The sequence below is a fragment of the Brassica rapa genome, chromosome A08, assembly GCF_000309985.2.
Source record: "Brassica rapa cultivar Chiifu-401-42 chromosome A08, CAAS_Brap_v3.01, whole genome shotgun sequence".
Lineage (NCBI taxonomy): Eukaryota > Viridiplantae > Streptophyta > Magnoliopsida > Brassicales > Brassicaceae > Brassica > Brassica rapa.
Window position 1 is genome coordinate 6,948,836 of NC_024802.2, and position 18,969 is coordinate 6,967,804.

At 36.3% G+C, this 18,969-nt stretch overlaps 2 protein-coding genes across 9 annotated transcripts; one reads left to right on the forward strand and one right to left on the reverse strand.

Annotated features, from left to right (window-relative positions):
• Nucleotides 1-332: 332 nt before the first annotated feature.
• LOC103827914 lies at nucleotides 333-16,653 on the forward strand. Of its 8 annotated transcripts, none has more exons than XM_033276483.1 (5): nucleotides 333-709; nucleotides 791-933; nucleotides 1,011-1,170; nucleotides 1,280-1,387; nucleotides 5,368-15,595. In XM_033276483.1, the coding sequence occupies exon 5, from the start codon at nucleotides 12,409-12,411 to the stop codon at nucleotides 13,507-13,509; it is 1,101 nt and encodes a 366-aa protein (XP_033132374.1). In that variant the 5' UTR covers nucleotides 333-709; nucleotides 791-933; nucleotides 1,011-1,170; nucleotides 1,280-1,387; nucleotides 5,368-12,408; the 3' UTR covers nucleotides 13,510-15,595. The 8 variants fall into 8 exon arrangements, 4 of the variants coding, with proteins under 4 accessions (XP_033132374.1, XP_033132376.1, XP_033132373.1 ...); XM_033276485.1 differs by having other exon boundaries at nucleotides 1,026-1,170; XM_033276482.1 differs by having other exon boundaries at nucleotides 333-682.
• On the reverse strand, nucleotides 16,004-18,870 carry LOC103833581 (endoplasmic reticulum-Golgi intermediate compartment protein 3). Its single transcript, XM_009109663.3, has 13 exons — nucleotides 18,478-18,870; nucleotides 18,326-18,399; nucleotides 18,158-18,241; nucleotides 18,000-18,080; nucleotides 17,768-17,848; nucleotides 17,514-17,606; nucleotides 17,109-17,288; nucleotides 16,955-17,022; nucleotides 16,825-16,876; nucleotides 16,690-16,743; nucleotides 16,511-16,603; nucleotides 16,367-16,433; nucleotides 16,004-16,278 (listed from the first exon to the last, which is right to left on the reverse strand). The coding sequence occupies exons 1-13, from the start codon at nucleotides 18,617-18,619 to the stop codon at nucleotides 16,187-16,189; spliced, it is 1,161 nt and encodes a 386-aa protein (XP_009107911.1). The 5' UTR covers nucleotides 18,620-18,870; the 3' UTR covers nucleotides 16,004-16,186.
• Nucleotides 18,871-18,969: the final 99 nt, after the last annotated feature.

Consider the following 18,969-nt stretch of genomic DNA (forward strand, 5'->3'; position numbering starts at 1 on the left):
AAACGGGTTTCCTCGCTAATTCGTCGTAACATTGCTTTTACGACGAAGTAACGAGGAAAACTGCCCTCGTAAAATTTGTGTTTTCTTGTAGTGCATGTCTACACATAATATTTTATATATTTATACGTTGCTATTTTTGATTAATATATTTCATTTCTTTAGTTGTTTGTTTATATGAATGTAATTTGTACTTTGTAAAAATTTGGAATATATAAATTAAAAATAAAATATACTAACACATATATAGAATATATTATATATTAATTGTTATAATGGTGAAGCTCTTATTTTAAATCCATTTTGATATATATTATAGTCTAATGCACCGAAGCTCAATTAACTTATTATAAGATCATATTATTAAGATGATTTATAAGTAAATGAATATTATACATTAGAATAAGCCTATTAACATAAGCTTCAGTATTAAATGGCTAAGCTAATTTACAAAGTACATAAATGGGCCTTGCCTTTAAACTAAACCCATCTGGAAGTCTAACTATTTCTTCTTCTTTATCCGGGAAACACGATGTTACCTAACCATTCATCTTCCCCTCGGTGTCTCTTTTATTTTTTTGTGTCGGTGAGGCAGAGATGTATTTCTTCATCTCAATTCATCAACCTTAAACAATCTCCTAATCTCAATCGAAGACTCACCTAACGAAACGAAAAAGATTGTCCCGTAAGTGGATCCATGTGATCTCTCAACGTTAGTCTTATAATTTGTTCTGAAGCGCTTGAGATTTCGTTTTCAGATCTGTGTACTAATTGTTTCATACATATTGATTAGGTAATTCAAATCGTCAAGGATAATCGATGATTGACTTTTTAGAAGTTCTGGCGAAGATGAATGACTTGATTGCAGAAGCTCTGTTTAAATGCTAGAACACCCAAGTATCGTGATCTGAGGAATCACAGAATCTACACTGCAAGGTAAGTTCAGATAGTGTTGTATTAGATGAATACTATTCTAAGTCAGGGTCAACTTTCTTATAGCTTATTGATTTCAGAAATGACTTATTTAGAGGTATCGACAAACTGCTCTTACTGGAGTAAGAGAGGAAGAGTAGCCAGAAGTGATCTATACAAAAAAGCAAGACGGAAGGGAGAAGTACAAAAATATGAGAATCAGTTCTACAAAAGTCAAAGTGAAGGGACAAAAAAAACATGGTAAGTAGTTGTTAAATATTGATACCTTTCATAATATGTCGTGTGATTGCCTGCTAGTTAAAAAAAACGAATTTTGTTTCTTTTTATACAAATCATATAATGATATTAGACCTTTTAATGTTTTGCATGATACTGGATCGTTCTGAGAACCAAGTACTTCCAGCTATCCACCTGCAAATGAAGACAACAACCTTGCGAACAATAGAAACATAACACGGTTAGTAGTTACTTATTTATCTTAAGTAATTCATATGGTGAAACCTATGTAGAACGATTTAGAATCAATTAGAAGATTGAAAGAACCTTTCTTTAACTATAAATAAAAGGTTTCAACTTGACTGAGATGCATTTCTAGGTACATGTTAATGATAGTCTTATATAACAAAAAAAATAAAATAGATTCAAATTACTTTGTGAGAATGAATATGTTTGTCCTAAACAAAGGAAAAAGAATCTTATTTAAGCGAATGTTTGTTTGATAACCACGAAAAAATGTTGTTTAAAAAAATTAAAACAATCTTTCTGAAGCATACGAACCAGTAAGCATTCTTCCACCAGAACAAACATGTGGGTATCTGATACTTGCACAAAAAACTGGTCATTCATTTAACTTCTGTGTCTTTCTAAGACATACAAGAAAACACAAATACAACTCTTAATCAGAAAAAGAACTCTACATAAAACTAAAAGGTCTGACTTTTGAGAAGAGTAAAAGTTGTCGCTAACGACATGTTTAGGTTGAGGATGTTCAATGCTTTTCTCTTGACGCAATAGAGTAGGGGTATATATAGTTCCCTTTCGAAAGGGTAGGTTAAATAGGAGAATTTAAGAAAAGATTTTGTTAGTTGTGATTCTAAAGAATTCAAAAAATAATATATACGGTTTTGAATTAGTGACTAAACATTCCTTATATATTAAATCAGCATACTAACCGAAATATTCGTTTTAAAGATTAGCCAAACGTGATTTGCAAGTTAGATAATAAAATGTGCAGATTTTGTTAGTTTAATGATATCTTTTTCGTTATGATGACTGCGTTGAAATGCTGAACAATTATGGAAGGTTTTTGAGTTTAGGAAAAAAATGAATTTATCAGTTTTATTTAGTGCAGTTAATTGTCATTGCGTTAGTTATGGGTTTACGAAATTTATGGAATGTTATTGATTAGGAAAATACAATTTATGGAATGTTATTGATTAGGAAAGTACTAAATTATTGGTATACGATAATACCTTTAGGATTATATTCCAAGATTTGCAACACATTACTTGCATAAAGACTATGTATCTTCGAATTTGTATTAATAAAAAGATGAAAGTTATAAAAAAAAAAAATCTTAGCTTGATCGATACATTTTAACATACATCATGCTACAAAACCAAAAAACCAATAGATACATGAAAACGATACTAAGATGAGTAACAATTCTTTGATAATTGCAGTCTTTCTTAATCATGATATATATAATGAATCGGAAGTATGTGGTTGATTATTTAAATTTTTTTTAATGCAGTCAACTGAATTTTGTATCTATCTAATCTATCTAAACTATTAAAAGTGAAGTACAAATAAATTTTAACCCTAAGTTTTCCTCAATAATTACTATTCAATGCCATTGACCTTATAAATAGTAATTTTCATAAATATTGTTACGAAATTGCCTAATATTTAGCTACCTGATAAATTTAGAAGATATGCAATCATTTACTTACTTTTAAATCAAAAAGTCAATTTTGCAATTCATAAAAAACTATAAAATATATTAAATTATCAGATTAAAGTATTGATTTATTAAAAATTAAATTAATCAAAATCGTTTAAATTTTCAGAATAATAAAACTAACTCAGTTATATTAAATTAATTAGTACAATAATGTATGTATTTAATTTTAAACGTTTACAAAATCAAATACCCGTGCAGACGCACGGATCAAGATCTAGTCATATGTTAACTGATAAACAGTACATACTTTGCCATGTATAATATACATTTTACATTCGATACAAGTTCGTCATCAACAAAACTAATAAGCCTGCAATTTAATATCGGTAGGCAAGTTCATCGTCGACAATGTTACCAAAAATCATCGTTTTCTTAACAGTCAAAGGTAAAAGACTCTTGACATACATGATACACCAGTTTATCTACTCTATTACCTCCTCTCTTTCTCAACTGATCACCTTCCCAAAATTGTTTGTTCCTGAGTCAGTTGCTCTCTCAGTGCCTTCTCATTTTATATATATTACTTCTAATTTCGAATCTATATTAGTCTGTGTCTATATGTTTAATTATCCAATCAACTATACAGAATATCTTATAACATTAAATCATCATACTACAAGGAATCATTATACCATGTCTGTCCCAGTTTCGTCTTCTGGCTTATGTGAAGGAGACAATTTTTTTTTACATCGGTTTATGGATTTGGTATACTCTAGATCAAACCGGTTCTCCTAATTAACAATAAACCACGGTTAAATACAAAACAAAATACAAAAAAACAGGATTTGAATGTAAATATCTTTGAGTAATAGTTTCCAGCAATATTTTCCAACTTAAATTGTAGATAAAACCCAAATTCCTAATTTGTAGCAAACTAAAACCAAGATAATATCAAATTTTAAATCAATCAAGATAAGAACATTAATTTTCTAATATATCTTCTAAATCTTAATGGAATAATATACGTCAAATTTATATGGTTAGATACAAAATTATACCAAATATGCTTCAACCGCTTCAACAAGATTATGTAATATCTTAAACCCTTCCAAATACAACCCTAGAACGTCTCAAGCCTACACGCTATATATACGCATAGTTACAGCACCATTGTATTATTCAAAACCTTTACTCTCCATTGTTTACGTGATGTCTCCAAAAGGTACAAACTTAGTTAGTGATATCAAACCCTGGAAAATAGAATGGCGAATTCATGCAAAAGCATTTCATTAGTGGAGGCAACAATCAAAGTTTGGAGGGGAATCCTTAGAAATGATACTTGCAGATGAAACTGTGAGGATCCATCCAATCATTTACGAATAGAAAGGATTGAAAATTCTTATTGTGGACAAAGATAGGAAGCCTCAGAGGAAGACTAAGAATGTAGGTTTCAAAGAAGTGTTTAACAACCTTGAAAACGGAGAGAAGAATGAATTCTGTGTTCTCTCTCTTTTTTACAGTTTTGAACAATGATGTGAATTTGTTTCTGAAGTTGTGAGCTCTTTTGAACCTTTTTAGTTCAGTATAATCGTCATGTTTCATTTAAAAGTTTTTTTCAAGTTTATGCATGTTCCTCGTTTAAAGCGGTGAAAAGGTTAAAAGAGGCTAAAATTCACTTTCTTACTGCATATATTAATAAATATATGTAAGATGATTACGTCCAAATACGCGGAAAACACAATTAGTTTTATTTATATGCAATAAAAATGAGCTAATTTATGGATAAACATTTATAATATAGCACATATTCCCTATACATTAAAAGTGAAGAATTTGTAATAAATACTTTTACACACTAATTGACACGTGGCATTCTCACAATCATTTAAAAATTAGAATTCTGACGTGATAGCCTCACAATTATTTTAAAATTAATGTGTTCATACACTAATTTTCTTTACTCCGCCGTAGACAATTTATAATGTGTTCACACACTACATTTTTCAATCAGCTCATGTATTTTTAAACTTTTATTAGTGAATTGAAGTTTCCTTAGTGCAACTACTGAATAATATCATTGTTGAAAGAAAGAAATTACAAAATTATTAAGATTCGTACCAACTCAAATGGTGGAATGAGAATGTTTTTAGAACTTGAAAGTTACATATGTTGCCGAATTTCGCCATGATTGAAGCTTTTGCACACGAAGATAACAAATAATTGTGATTGGTTATAAATTAACGAAACTGAAGTGAAAAACACCACACACAAAGTCGGATTTTAGTTTAGCCGAATATTGTTTTTCTTTAAAGAGTTTTCATATCATACCAAGAATTAGAAACATAATCAAATTGTTAGAAAAAACCGAAATCAGAAAGCTTTAAAAGAACATAAAATTCGCGAAACCGATTGAAAAACAGAGTTCATTTGCGGAGTAGAGAGATCACATTATATTCGACAAAACCCTAACCCTATTTCACTCGATTGTGTCATGTTTTATTATATTTACCAATACTTTTTTATATAAATTACAGGTTATTGGTTATAGACTACGTCAATTTTGCAACATGCCCAACAATATTGATAGGACACTCAACCATTTTATTGGTATTCTTAAAGTATGGTCCAGTAATTATGTATGTTAAATAAGTCCAAAATATTTTTTTTGCATTTATTTTATTTTGCTTTATATTACTAGAAGAAAGTAAGTCCGGGTAAAAATTTGGATCTGAAGAACCAAACCGAACTTGATTTGAAAGTACTACTAAACATAAATAAAAATTGATTAAGCACTCAGATGGATCTAAAACTTTTAATATCCAAGTAACCAGACCCGAATCCGATCCAAACTGAAATATTTTGGATACCAAAATCTTAAAATCACAATTATATACTTAAATATATTATTTATTACTAATTATATGTATATTATATATTCAAAAATATGAAAATATCTAAACGTTATCAAAGTAGTCATAAGTAAATATCTAAAAATAATAAAAAATTGTTCAAAATTACTGAAAATACTATTTGTTCTCCATCCAAATATATAAATTGAATTATTTTCTTATGTAAATTTTGGTATTTAGTCTTACACTATTCAAATTTTTATGTTTTACTTTATATTTATTTCGGATTTTGAGGACTTAAGTATATTTTGATATTTGTTAAAAAAAATACATAATTAAAATGGGTATCCGAACTCGAATCCAAACTGAATCGACATTGATTCGTACAAAATCCAAACCAAATTCAAACCAAAATTTGTAAATATCCAAATCAGACGACCCAAAATTCAGAGTTTTCGACTCAAACGCTAACAGTTTGATAGGGAGACTTTTAAACCCGGAGTGCCAACCAATGGCAAAGATGATCAACTACATGCCAACGGCATGGAGACTGTATGGTAGGTAGAGAGGAATAAACCTATCTAGGGACAGATTCCAGTTCATATTCCAACGTGAAGAAAATCTGTTAACTGTGTTGAAGTACCGGCCATGGTCTTACAACCACTGGATGATGCTTCTCGAAAGATGGACTCCTAATCCGCGAACTTCTTTCCTTACGACATTGGATGTTGGATCAGAATCAGGAACATACCTGTGAACTAAATCACATCAGAGACAATGTACACCCTTGCCAGGAAAATAGGCCCGGTGGAGGAACTGGCTTATGATCCGAAAGTGTCGCAAACAACAGATTACATAGCCAAGATATGCTTCAATGTGGAGAAGCCAGCTGTTGAGGCTAAGAACCTAATAATATCTCAAGAGGAGGTGGTTGTTATCAGATATTAGTACAAGAAGATCCACAGAATATGCTTCTCCTGTATGCGTCTTACACACGTAAAAACTTGGTGTCCTTACATGAGAATGATCCAGCATAACAGAGGTGAATCATCAAAGGAGGGAAATGCACGGATTATACCACAAAACCCGACAAGGATGGCAGCTATAGAAGCGTCCCCAAGATTTCTAACAATGTTCCCCGAGCTCTCTAGAGAAGATAGGCAAGCAGCCATGCAGTACATATCGCATGCTGATGAGACCGAGAGAAGAGCCAGGATATTGCGTGTCCAACAATCTATTGAAAATGCAACTACTGAAGATAATGGTCTGCCGATCAGAATATCACATGACCTACACAAAGATAAAGGCTTGGTGCTTGGTTATGAGCATCATGAAGATAGCTCTAGCGAGAGTAATGTCCATTGCACAAAACATGTTGTGTCTGCGCCTGCAGCCTCTCGTCGAAGAGATGAAAGAGCTGAGCAGCTTGAGGTTCAGAGTGTTACATCATCCTTCCAAATTAAGGGTTCGACGGTTTTCAGATTAGGGAACAATACTCCATTTGTATTTAACGATAACCCGAGATCAAGAAGGAATGATCGGAAAAGACCACTGGCATGGGTTCTAAGAGTGAGACCAAACAAAAGTGTACCTGCTATTGACGCTGGAGAGCAGGTTTTTTCTCAACATGGAGACGGGTCAGGAAAACGTAAATCAGAGGATAGTAGCAAGAGGAGTGCAGGGGAGATCTCAGGAGAGGGATCAAAGAAAACAAACACAAACAAAGAATTTTGCTTGCTTCCAGTTTGAAACCGCTGCCATCCCAATGAGCATACTGAGCTGGAACTGTCGAGGAGCTGGACGCACTGAGACAGTTCAACGTATCCGGGATTTTCGTCGTCAGATTTCCCGGATTTTATGTTTCGTATGAAGAGAAAGCAAAAGTTGTCTTATATGTAGGTTTTAAAGTTAAGTTTGTGTTACGATAATCTACATACTGTTGAGCCTATTGGGCGTTGTGGAGGCTTAGTGTTGATGTGGAAAAGTAGTTATGGAGTTGATATCCTTTACAGTGATAAAATGATAATTGATCTGAAAGTCACAATTGGTTCATTGGTATTTTTTTTTCTCTCATGTGTCTATGGGGACCCGGTGAGAGGTAGGAGCTGAGAAGTTTGGGACAAGTTCTCGGATATTAGGGTGCATAGAGATGGAGCTTGGGTGTTCGTGGGCGACTTTAATGAACTGTCTAGATTTTGACTCGCGCTTAGGAAGCACGGGTTTGCTTTTTATCTATTGATCGAAAACTGATTTACAAACTACCATTATTATTGTTTCGAACCATAACAATTGAGTTTTTAAGTTTTTATCATTTGTTTTTTTTTTCTCTTCAAAATATGGTATTTGTTTGAAATATGGTAGTTGTTCTATAATAATTGTTTTCATATCCGACCTAGATTCGTGGTTGAACCTATAGACCTGATACATTGTACATAATCCGGTTCAAATTTATAGAAAAAATTCGTTAATTAAAATCTGATAGAACCCGGTAAAAACCCTAAAAACTCACTATTACCCACGATCTAATACCATTGATTCGATAAAAACGTAAAATATATGATAGTATTTTAAAAAACAAATATTTATTAAATTACTCATATATTTTTTTGTATAACATAAATTTGTGATTCTTTAGAATATTATGAAATTTTATTATGTTATCTAAATAAAAAAAAATGATAATAAAAAAAATCTTATTGATATGATAATATTAGTTTATTTTCGTTATTAATAATAACCTATTATAAGTTTGAATTTCTATTTTAGATTTAAAAATTTGTTTTAAGATAATTTTTAAAATATTCTTAAACGCTCGTAATTTCTATATCAATATTATGTACAAATAACATTATACACGGAAAAATGATATTCAAGATATATGGTGTAGGATATAGAGTTTTGGTTTGTATTGAAAATCTGCATAATATTCGAATTATCTATTTTGAATATTGATACATAGATTTATGAAAATAATAGTGTTTGTTAATTATAATATATTTATACTTAGAATATTTATATTATTTAAAGTTAGCATATCGTTTATATATATAGACCTATTATTTATAAATCAATTTAGGTGTAGCTGTAAGACCAAAACAAAAAACTTAAATGCCATTAATGAATTTTATTAATTCCTTGTAAAAATAAGGGTATTTTTGAGAAAATTGTAATTTTTATTAAGGGTATAATTTGGGAATGATCATCTTTTAATCGTATTGATGCACAATGATGAGAAGTTAGGTGGTGTAACAAGGGAAGAACCCACTTTTTGGGACTTCCTAAATATGGCTGAAGCTTGTAAAATCAAGGAGATGAGATCCACGGGCAATACCTTGTCATGGTCTCGAAAGAGGGACCATGTTTGGATACAGTGTCGCCTGGATTGTGGCATTGGCAATGATGAATGGCTCCGTCTCTTTCCTCAATCATCAACAGAATATATGAGCACGTGGTCATCAAATCATCGCCCTCTAAGAATAGAGTTTGCTCTGGAACCAGAGAGCTTGAAGAGAGGACGTTTTTACTTTGACAAACGGATGTATGGAAAGAGAGGTGTAGAGGAAGCCATAGTTCGGGGATGGGAGGCTGAGAATGACTCCCTGAATCTAACGGTACTGGAGCGTATTGCGCGTTGTAGGACAGAGCTAGCTAAACTCAATAAGGCTAGTGACTGTAACTCCAAAACGCAGATAGAGAGACTGCAGAATGAACTCGATGGAAAAGATGTGATCATAGCGCATGACAATGTGATAATAGTGCATGAGCTCGTGCATGGTTTGAGAAAAAATGACACGATCGGACGTCAAAGTATGGCTGTCAAAACGGACATGCCTAAAGCATACAACCGTGTTGAATAGAATTTCCTTGAGGTATTACTTGAGAAGATGGGATTCGATAGAAGATGGATCAGTTGGACGATGTCTTGCATAAGCAGTCTCTTTCTCTGTATTTTGCTCAATGGTAGATCACATGGTTTTATCAAACCCGAGAGAGGGATAAGGCAAGGGGACCCTCTATCCTTTTTCTTATTTATAATATGCGCATAAGCCCTTGTGCATGTACTGAATGTTTCTGAGCTAAAGGAAAACTTCATGGCGTCAAACTTGCAGCGACAAGCCCTCCAGTTCATCATTTGTTGTTTGCAGACGACAGCCTGTTACTGTGTGATGCTTCTGTCATTGAGAGTGACGAAATAACCAGATGTTTGAAGCTATATGGAGACGCGTCAGGACAGCTTATTAATCAAACAAAGTCATTGATTATCTTCGGGAGTAGAATCGAAGATCAAACTAAAGCTGACATCAAACTGGCTTTGGGCATAGATAGAGAAGGTGGTGAAGGTACGTATTTGGGACTACCGGAATGTTTCCAGGGCTCCAAAAAAAACCTTCTCAACTTTATAAAAGAAAAGCTTGAAGGTAGGCTCCAAGGATGGTACTCAAAGACTATCTCTAGGTGCAAAAGAGGTATTGCTGAAATCTGTTGCTTTGGCCTTTCCGGTGTATGCTATGTCGGTATTTAAGCTCCGTAAAGACCTCTGTGCAAGGATCACAAGTGCTATTGTTGATACTGGTGGAATAGTGGAGGTAAAAAAACGGAAGATCCCATGGGTGGCATGGCAAAAGTTGTGTAGACCTAAAGAGCAAAGAGGCTTGGCTTTCATGATATTGGAAGATTCAACCAAGCGCTCTTAGGTAAACAGGCATGGAGAATCTGGAGCAACCCTAACTCGCTAGTTTCAAGAGTACTCAAAGGGAAATATTTGAAAAGAGGGACTTTCTTAGACTGTGGTAAAGGCTCACGACCCTCCTTTGCTTGGAGGAACATTATGCATGGTAGAGAGCTTCTAACACAAGGTCTGGTTACGAACATAGGCAATGGAACTAGCTCTAACGTGTGGGGTGAAAAATGGATCATTGATACAATCCCAAGACCACCTATGTACAAGGAAAGCATCACTATGAATCTGGCTCTCAACGTGTCCGACTTACTCATTGAAGGTACAAGCATGTGGAACCAGAACTTGCTGTTTCAGACTTTTACACCAGAGGATGTCGAGAGGATAATGATGATAAGACCATGCGTGAATCAGGAGGATTCAATACGGTGGGGATTTACTAAGAGAGGTGATTACCCTACTCAGAGTGGTTATAAGTTGTTGGAAGCTTTGGTCGATTTCAAACATCCACAGACTAGAGCCTTACCTCTTATTGAGAGGCAACTTTGGAGGAATATCTGGAAAATTAAAGCACCACCAGAAAGCAAACACTTCATTTGGAGAGCTCTTTCTGGTGCTCTAGCGGTAAAAGAACGCTTGATCACTCGTGGTATTCAGATGAACATGATAGACATCTAATATCAGATGCTGACGTGGGAAAGGAATAGAGCAAACTCTCTGGATGGTTTGGCAGGTTTGCCGTTAGAAGAAGACTCACGATAGAGACTGAGATATAAATAGAGTTCTCCTTCTTCATTCGTTCTTTATGCTTTGATGTTGCTGTAGATTGACGCCATGAGTCATCTTGACCCGATCGCCATGAGATGGGTGACGAAGGTGAAGCTCGCCATGAGAGCCTAGCCGGAGTCAAGCTCAAAGCTGTTCGTTTATCATCTTGTAATCTCTGTTCTAGCTTGTACTTGGTGTTGGAGTGATCAATAAGAAGAGTCTGAGAGTTAGAGATATCTAAACTCTATCATTGGTGCGGTGATACTGGTTCGGATTCAACGCGGTGCTGCGATTGTGTGAAGGAGCGGCGAAGACGAAGTGATCGGATCAAACTAAGTGGTGCGACAGAGTTGACGGAGCGGTGAAGCAATTTGATCGGAGAGTTCGTCCTCGATCAATAATACAATTTTGTTGGTGACGAGAGTTGATTCGTGATTTTACAAGCAATTGGTGTGTTGGTGAGCCGTTCGATTGCTGCGAGGTGACGGTGAGCTCGGATCGTGTGATTGCGACGGTGTACTCCGATCGATCAGACGCAACTGTGAAATCGGAGCGTGACGATGAGTTCTGAGAAAGTTACGGTTTTCAGTGGCGTTTCAGGTGATTTGCGGCCATGGATAGCATATATGGAGTTTGGATTCTCTCTCTTTAAAAATTTAGAGCTTGACAAGTTATCTTGGGCTAAGCTATTCATGGATGGTACAGCCAAAGAGTATGTTAAAAGGTTAGAGAGGATATCTCCTTTTAAGAGCTGGCATGAGATGAAATACGCTTTGTTGTTGGTGTTTGGGGAGAAAGATGATCCTGATAAAGTTAGGTTGCAAATAGAATCTGAGCAGAAAATGAAGCGTTGGATGGATGATTATGATCGGAAGAAGAAACCATGGAGAAAGTCTGAAACGATCCAAGATGATGCGAAAATGAAGCTTACAATACATCATAACGTCAATTCTCTGGATATGAGTGGTTCTGCAGTAGAAGTGAATTTGGGAGAGGATGCAGGCTCAAACGAGAATTCTGTTGATGAGATGGAAGTAGAGCAGGAGACAAACTCATTACTTATGGAAGATTCTGAGGATAAAATTGTGACAGAAAATACAGAAATTGTGATTAAGAAGGGTTCACTTTCTGTATTTGATCACATAGCAGATTTTGGAAGTGAAGTATGATCTACTGACCTTGTGGCGTTGAGTGATTCTTTTACACAGTACGAACCGCAGAAGCCAAATCCATCAGGTACAGAAGCAACTGAGGAGAAAATAGTTGACAAAATTGTAGAGATGTCTCAGACTCAGACAGATATGGTGCAGCAGATGACTTTATCATCGGTGGATGGATTGTCTGTGAGTCCTAGTGGTCGTCTTGTTAATAGTTGCTCGTCACCAGAATTGATGCTGAAGCAAGATTCATTTCCTATTGCTGTTCAAGAATCAAGTTCTGAGACTGTTCAAGCGGAAGAACCAAATAAGGAGATAGTGTTACCACCTGTGGTAGAAGTTACAGTGAGATTGGATGACTGTCTCGGCTGGAGTAGTTCTTCTCCAGAAATTTTACTCAAGAAAGATTCATTTGGAGAGATTGACCACGAGATTGAGTTGCAAGACTCTGCTGATAATTTGGTGCTGAATGATTTGTCTGTGGAGAATGAATTGCAGGTGTCGAATTCATCATCTATGGAAGAACTCGAGGAAAAATCTGGGGTGCAGGAGTCTTCTTTGAGGCATCCAAGCTGCTTCCTTGACCCTGTTTTGTCTATGAAGTTTAAAGCAACTGCAGAAAGGCCTCACTGTTGGTCAGAGTTTTTGAAGCCTGCAGTAGAGCATGCCTATGATGCGTATTATATTGCTCAGACTGAAGCAATGCTGCAGATGAATCAGCAGTGGACTGATGTATCAAGGCAAGGTCGTGGAAACCAACAGAAGTGCCGCAAAACTTGGAAATTCAAGTTAAAAAAAAGGAAGTTCTCGCAGAGAGTTCCAGGACAGCGTTTCAAATTCACAGAAAAGAAGTTTAAGCTCATGAGCAGAGTAGATATTATGGGGGAAGAGACTATGAATACGAGATGGATGAAGGTTGCAGGTGTCTGGTTTGGGATTTGGAGGACGTTGATTAATGAGGCAGCTATACGGAATGTCAAATGGAACTGTTGTCTTTATTTGCTTGTCGTGGCATTCAACAATAAGAATTTGCAGGAAGGGGACAATGCAGTGTATAGGAGCAGACTGAGACACACACATACATCACGAGTGATATGTAAAATGAGATTGATTCAACCGGTCAAGGAACTGAAACAGTTTGCTTTAAAGGATGGCAAGTTTCAAGTGAAGCATAAATGGAGGTTTAAATCTGCTTCAGTTTGGTCAAATGGGGTCTTCTCATGAAAGTTTTTCTATCATGTTAATCAGTCCAAGCTTGTGGGCAAGCTTGTCTTTGAGGGATGGAGTATATACGAGAATAAGAGTGTGTGGGCTGATAGAGGTTGAGGTGATTTGGTGCGTTAGCCAACTGTGGGAAAAAGAAGTACGAATTACACATTATCTGTTACAAGTTGTGAAGCATCTACTGAATGATAAAAGATGCAAGTGGTGGATATACATCAAGAGTCAGTTACAACAAGTTCTCGTACAACAAAGGCATACGTGGAAGAAGTGTCCCAAGACATGGATGTTCAAATATAAAGCTAGAATAAAGCACACGCAAGCTCTGCCATTACATGTTTTGCTTAGTCTGTGGAGGTGTTCTTGCTTTGTTTGGCATCGCTGGAGAAGTAAGGATGATTCCACTTGTCCTTCTGAGATGGTTGGCGTATAAGAGTGGCAAAAAAAAATGTATAGAGATTGAAGCGGGAACGTTAAAGGCATATAGACTTTCTCAATGGAGCTGCACGTCAGTTTATGAATGCATAAGATGGTGGTTTCTTTTCATACAAGCTTGAGGGCAAGCTTGTTTTGGTTGAGGGGAGTATTGATAGACATCTAATATCAGATGCTGACGTGGGAAAGGAATAGAGCAAACTCTCTGGATGGTTTGGCAGGTTTGCCGTTAGAAGAAGACTCACGATAGAGACTGAGATATAAATAGAGTTCTCCTTCTTCATTCGTTCTTTATGCTTTGATGTTGCTGTAGATTGACGCCATGAGTCATCTTGACCCGATCGCCATGAGATCGGTGACGAAGGTGAAGCTCGCCATGAGAGCCTAGCCGGAGTCAAGCTCAAAGCTGTTCGTTTATCATCTTGTAATCTCTGTTCTAGCTTGTACTTGGTGTTGGAGTGATCAATAAGAAGAGTCTGAGAGTTAGAGATATCTAAACTCTATCAGAACACTACGTGACTCTGTTGTAATCAAGCAGCTGAAAGCATTTGCCATGTATTGTATGGGTGTGACAAAGCACATGAAGTTTGGGAACTAGCTAACGTGCCTTTTCCAACTTCGGGCTTCTCAAGGAATTCAGTGTTCTTAAACTTTGTACGTACCTCTTAAAACGCGGAATCTTTTCCCATGGTTAGTTTGGGAGCTATGGAAGGCGAGGAACGCTTTGGCGTTTGAAAATAAATCTATATCGGCTCACACCATTGCTGCCAAAGCTTTTGAGGAAGCGTACTCTTGGCAGAACACCCTGAACCTTACTGAGAACTTTGGTGGCCTCTTGAAGAGGGGGAGTCAAAGCCTATAGGATGGATAAAGCCAACCGGGGGATATCTGAAGTGCAATATAGGCTCATCATGGATAAGTTCGAGGCAACCGAGTGGGGATTCATGGATCTTACGTGATGATAAAGCTAGAACAATCATGCACTACACTGGGCTGTGAAACCAATGACTGAAGCGGCTTCGAAGGTCATATTCCTTCATGAGATCCAAGACTGAAGCGGATCTCTGGGCACTACACTGGGCTGTGAAATGCATGAAAAACACTCATCAAAGAAAGTTTATCTTCGAAGCGTCCTCTGAACAGATACGAGAGGTTCTCTGTAACCAAGCTCAATTTCCAGGGTTCAGAAGTATTGTGGGGATGATCAATAACCAGCTCACTAGGATCGAGATATGGAGTCTTGACTATGCATTACCAAAACGAAACGAGGCTGCAAATGCCATTGCAGTGAGCGTTACGCGTGATAGACGTCACCAGTCAATCATGTCACTAGTCAGTCATACATTGCTCACAATGAACCGGTTTGGCTGCACCATTTGTTATCTTTGGAAGCTCAATCCAACTAGGGTAAGGGGTGAAACCTATCACCAAAGAAATCTATCACCAAAGAAAGATCCTCCCAAGATCATATGTTTCTCTTACCTTCTCCGGTGTCTACTGACATCTTTTTATCTTCTTTCCTTCTGTTATTTGTTTCTTTTTGTTTCATCTCAGTGTTGTGGTTATGAGACAATATCGAGCTAAGCTCGCGTTGTAAGGTTATTTTCAGTGTTATAAAAAAAAGAAAAACAGAAAGAAGAAAGTGACTGAATGATTGCCCAGTCCCGTTTCAGTATTTTGGTAGCATTATAGAAACCGAATCACTTATGAAGTTATGATACATTAACTAGACTAGATAAATTTTCTGCATCGCTCGCTTGTGAGACAGTAAAACGATGATTTTTCAAAAATTATCTTCACCAGAAAAGATTTTTCATGCTTGTTTGAACTTTGTAGTAACTTAAATAATGTGAATATTAACAAGTGATGTGGAGTGTTAAAAAGTAAGGTGCTGAATATACTAACCAATGTAGATGGTCTTAGAAGACTAAAGTAGAGAGAACATTCTACACAGTCCAATGATTAGTGGCATTCTATCATTTACAACAACAATGATTAGTGGCATTCTATCATTTACAACAACAGAAAGTCCGGCAAGTGAAAACTTTAAACCCTCTCCGCGTGGCAAATATTTTATCAACAAAATAAATTGGCTGACAAGTTGATTTGATTTGAGTTCATTAGGGTGAATATTCTATTGTTCAACTTTCATTAAGCCTCAAATGAATAGATTAACGTCGCAAAACGAATAAGAGAGACCAACCCCATTTGAACAAAAAGTGAAACCACAACATGATTAAAAGCATCAGCTAAATTTACCAATTTCCATCTTCTTCTTGATTGCTTTTTGACCATGATATATAAACGCATCTATTATCCCAGACACCGTGAAAACACCTGCCATTTTTTGAATTTTAATGCAGAGCAGCCAAAGCAGGCAACAAAGAGAGTTCTTATGGGGCTATATAGGTAATAGATACATCACCTCCAACTATGGCACAGACATTAGTCAAGAAGTGCAAGAACGATATATGCTCCTCTGTGAAGGTTACCTGGCAATTCAACAAATTTTAGATTAGGACTCTAAATATTTCTTCTATTTTTCCCTCTTCGAAACACACACTCTAACCTTGATTGGAGAGAGATCATAGAAGAAGAAAACTCCTGGTAAGGATTGCAGTTGACCTGCTTCTGAGCTCTTAACATGTTCGGTCACTGAGAACTGTGCCATTTTACTTGAAGTTAATATCATAAAAAGGATGAGAATAAATAGATTATAATTGAACAGTTAAAGAGCCTCGCGCTTACCTGATTTGATTGAATTGTGTGTCCACTGATATCTGTGTATACTGTTGGTACAACCTTTTCAAAGCAGACGAAGCAGAATAGATTAAACAAAGGTACTTTTAAAGACATACTTCAACTGGTTGTCGCAGAACAAACCTTGATAAAATATTGGTACATAGCATTGGGTGTGTCTTGACTCCACTGGACTCTGCAAACGTCAAGTAGCTTAAAGAACATGAAAATATAAACCGTGTGTGCGACAGAATTAGACCACAATTGTCATTACTTGTCAAGAGGGTTCACGACACCAGGAAAGTAGTCCCCAAAAGTCAGTCGATTGATCTTGTGACTTATCTAAAACGGAGTTTGAATAGATTATTAGGACGCATCGATTGAATTATAAAAACGAAATGAAACCAGTAGGACAAGTGATTTCTTACGTTAAAACTGTCTTTCTGAAAAGCAAGAAGATCATGAACGTGAACGCCCCCCTGATGAAAGCTTTTCCCGGGAGCAAAGTGGAAGTTTCCCGCCACTTTATTCACCTCCAAGAACCCATAGATATTACATCCTTCACCTTCTTCATCCTTTACTCTTTGTAAGAAACCTTCTCGTTTACACTGATCATAAACAGACAAGCGAAACAGATCTAAGCTCACAATTAGAAACAATAAACCCACAGAATACCAAATAAACGGACCGTACACAAACTACTGAGGCTCCAACATAGAGAAAGATGAAGAAAAAATGAAATGAAAAAAAACACACACATGCAAATACGTAATGAAAACACACACAGTTGCCAGGAATTTAAAAGGTGAGCAACATATCTCTCAGCAATTCACCTGATCAATCAAATCTGGATTTGTAACACCCCAGCCTTTTTTTCTATATGCTTCACGAACATCCTCACATGAATTGCAGCAGTCATGCTCTTCCTACAAGAAAAAAAACAACATATGAAAGCTGAACGATAGAGGAAAGCCACTATAACATCTGTGTTTGTCTGATCGACTATGATCACTTGACTATCACTAAACAACAAGGGTAATCAGAATATGAACATGACAGAAAAGAGAGAGAAGAATAGCAAAATTACCGCTTCAGCACCATAGCAAGAACCACAGTAAGTCTCATTATGTTCCAGCCTACCACCATGTTTCTGCAGTGGCTTCTCAATCTGCACAATCACAAAAAAAAAGTAAGAGACTTTACAAGCTCCCCAAAAAAGCTGCTTTCAGCTAATGCTTTTATCCTAGTGTGATGACTAAAAAATCCCAGAGAACATAATGACAAGCGCATTCTTCAAATTACACTAAAGAAAAACAAACCTTAGCAGCGCCTATACCGTCCTGTCTTGATTCTATAATGTTACCATGAGAATCTAGTCTTCTCTTAACGACATCATGTTTCTGTTTATCCAAAGGGGAAAAAAAAAACAGATTAGCCACAAAATTGACAAGCATATATACAAGAAAATGTCACATACCACGTCAAGATGCAGCTCTCCACTAATATCCATAGCATCAACACTTAGAATGGAACATGCTAGAGCAGGAAAAGTCATATCAAACTGCCATATCAAAGAGCACATTTGAGAGATCGATCTGAAGAAAAAAAAACAAAACATGCCTTAAGAAAAAAAAGACAAGATTACATTGATGCGTAACGTCTCTCCTCTAGAAGTATCCACCACGAGCTTCGTCTCGGTAACGCTATGAAGATATAATCCTAAACAAACAAACAAACAGAAACTCAAAACCGAAACTAAACTAGGTAGAAATATCAAGCAATTCAGATCTCACGTACGTAGCTCGGAGAAGAAGAGAAGGAACATAACAACGGAGGAGACGAGGGTGATAACGCCGCCGGATAACGTACGGCTGTAAAAGTCCTCGTTGATCTTTGGATAAGCATCCAGATTCCGCAATTTATTCAGGATCCCCGCCATTTCTGGGGATTGAGATTCCCAGATTCAGTTCGAATCCTTACTCGGCTCAAAAAAAACAAGACGATTGTGCCCGGAGATAAATCAGACGAGCGAAACGTTCGGAGGCGAAATTCTTCCGACGATGCGTTCGAAGAGAGAGAGAGAGATGGATTGAGTTGTTTTTTTTTTCCTTTGGTTTCGTCACCGTCGGACGGAGAAGCGTTTACGGTTTACCTAGTCGTAAACACGTTCGCGTTTGCCGTCTTCTCTACTTACGCTGAAACGACATCGTTTCTGTCAGTGTCAAAATACACATACATTATATCCCTTGTTCGGAAACTCGCTAGGCGCTATGCGTACGACATATACAG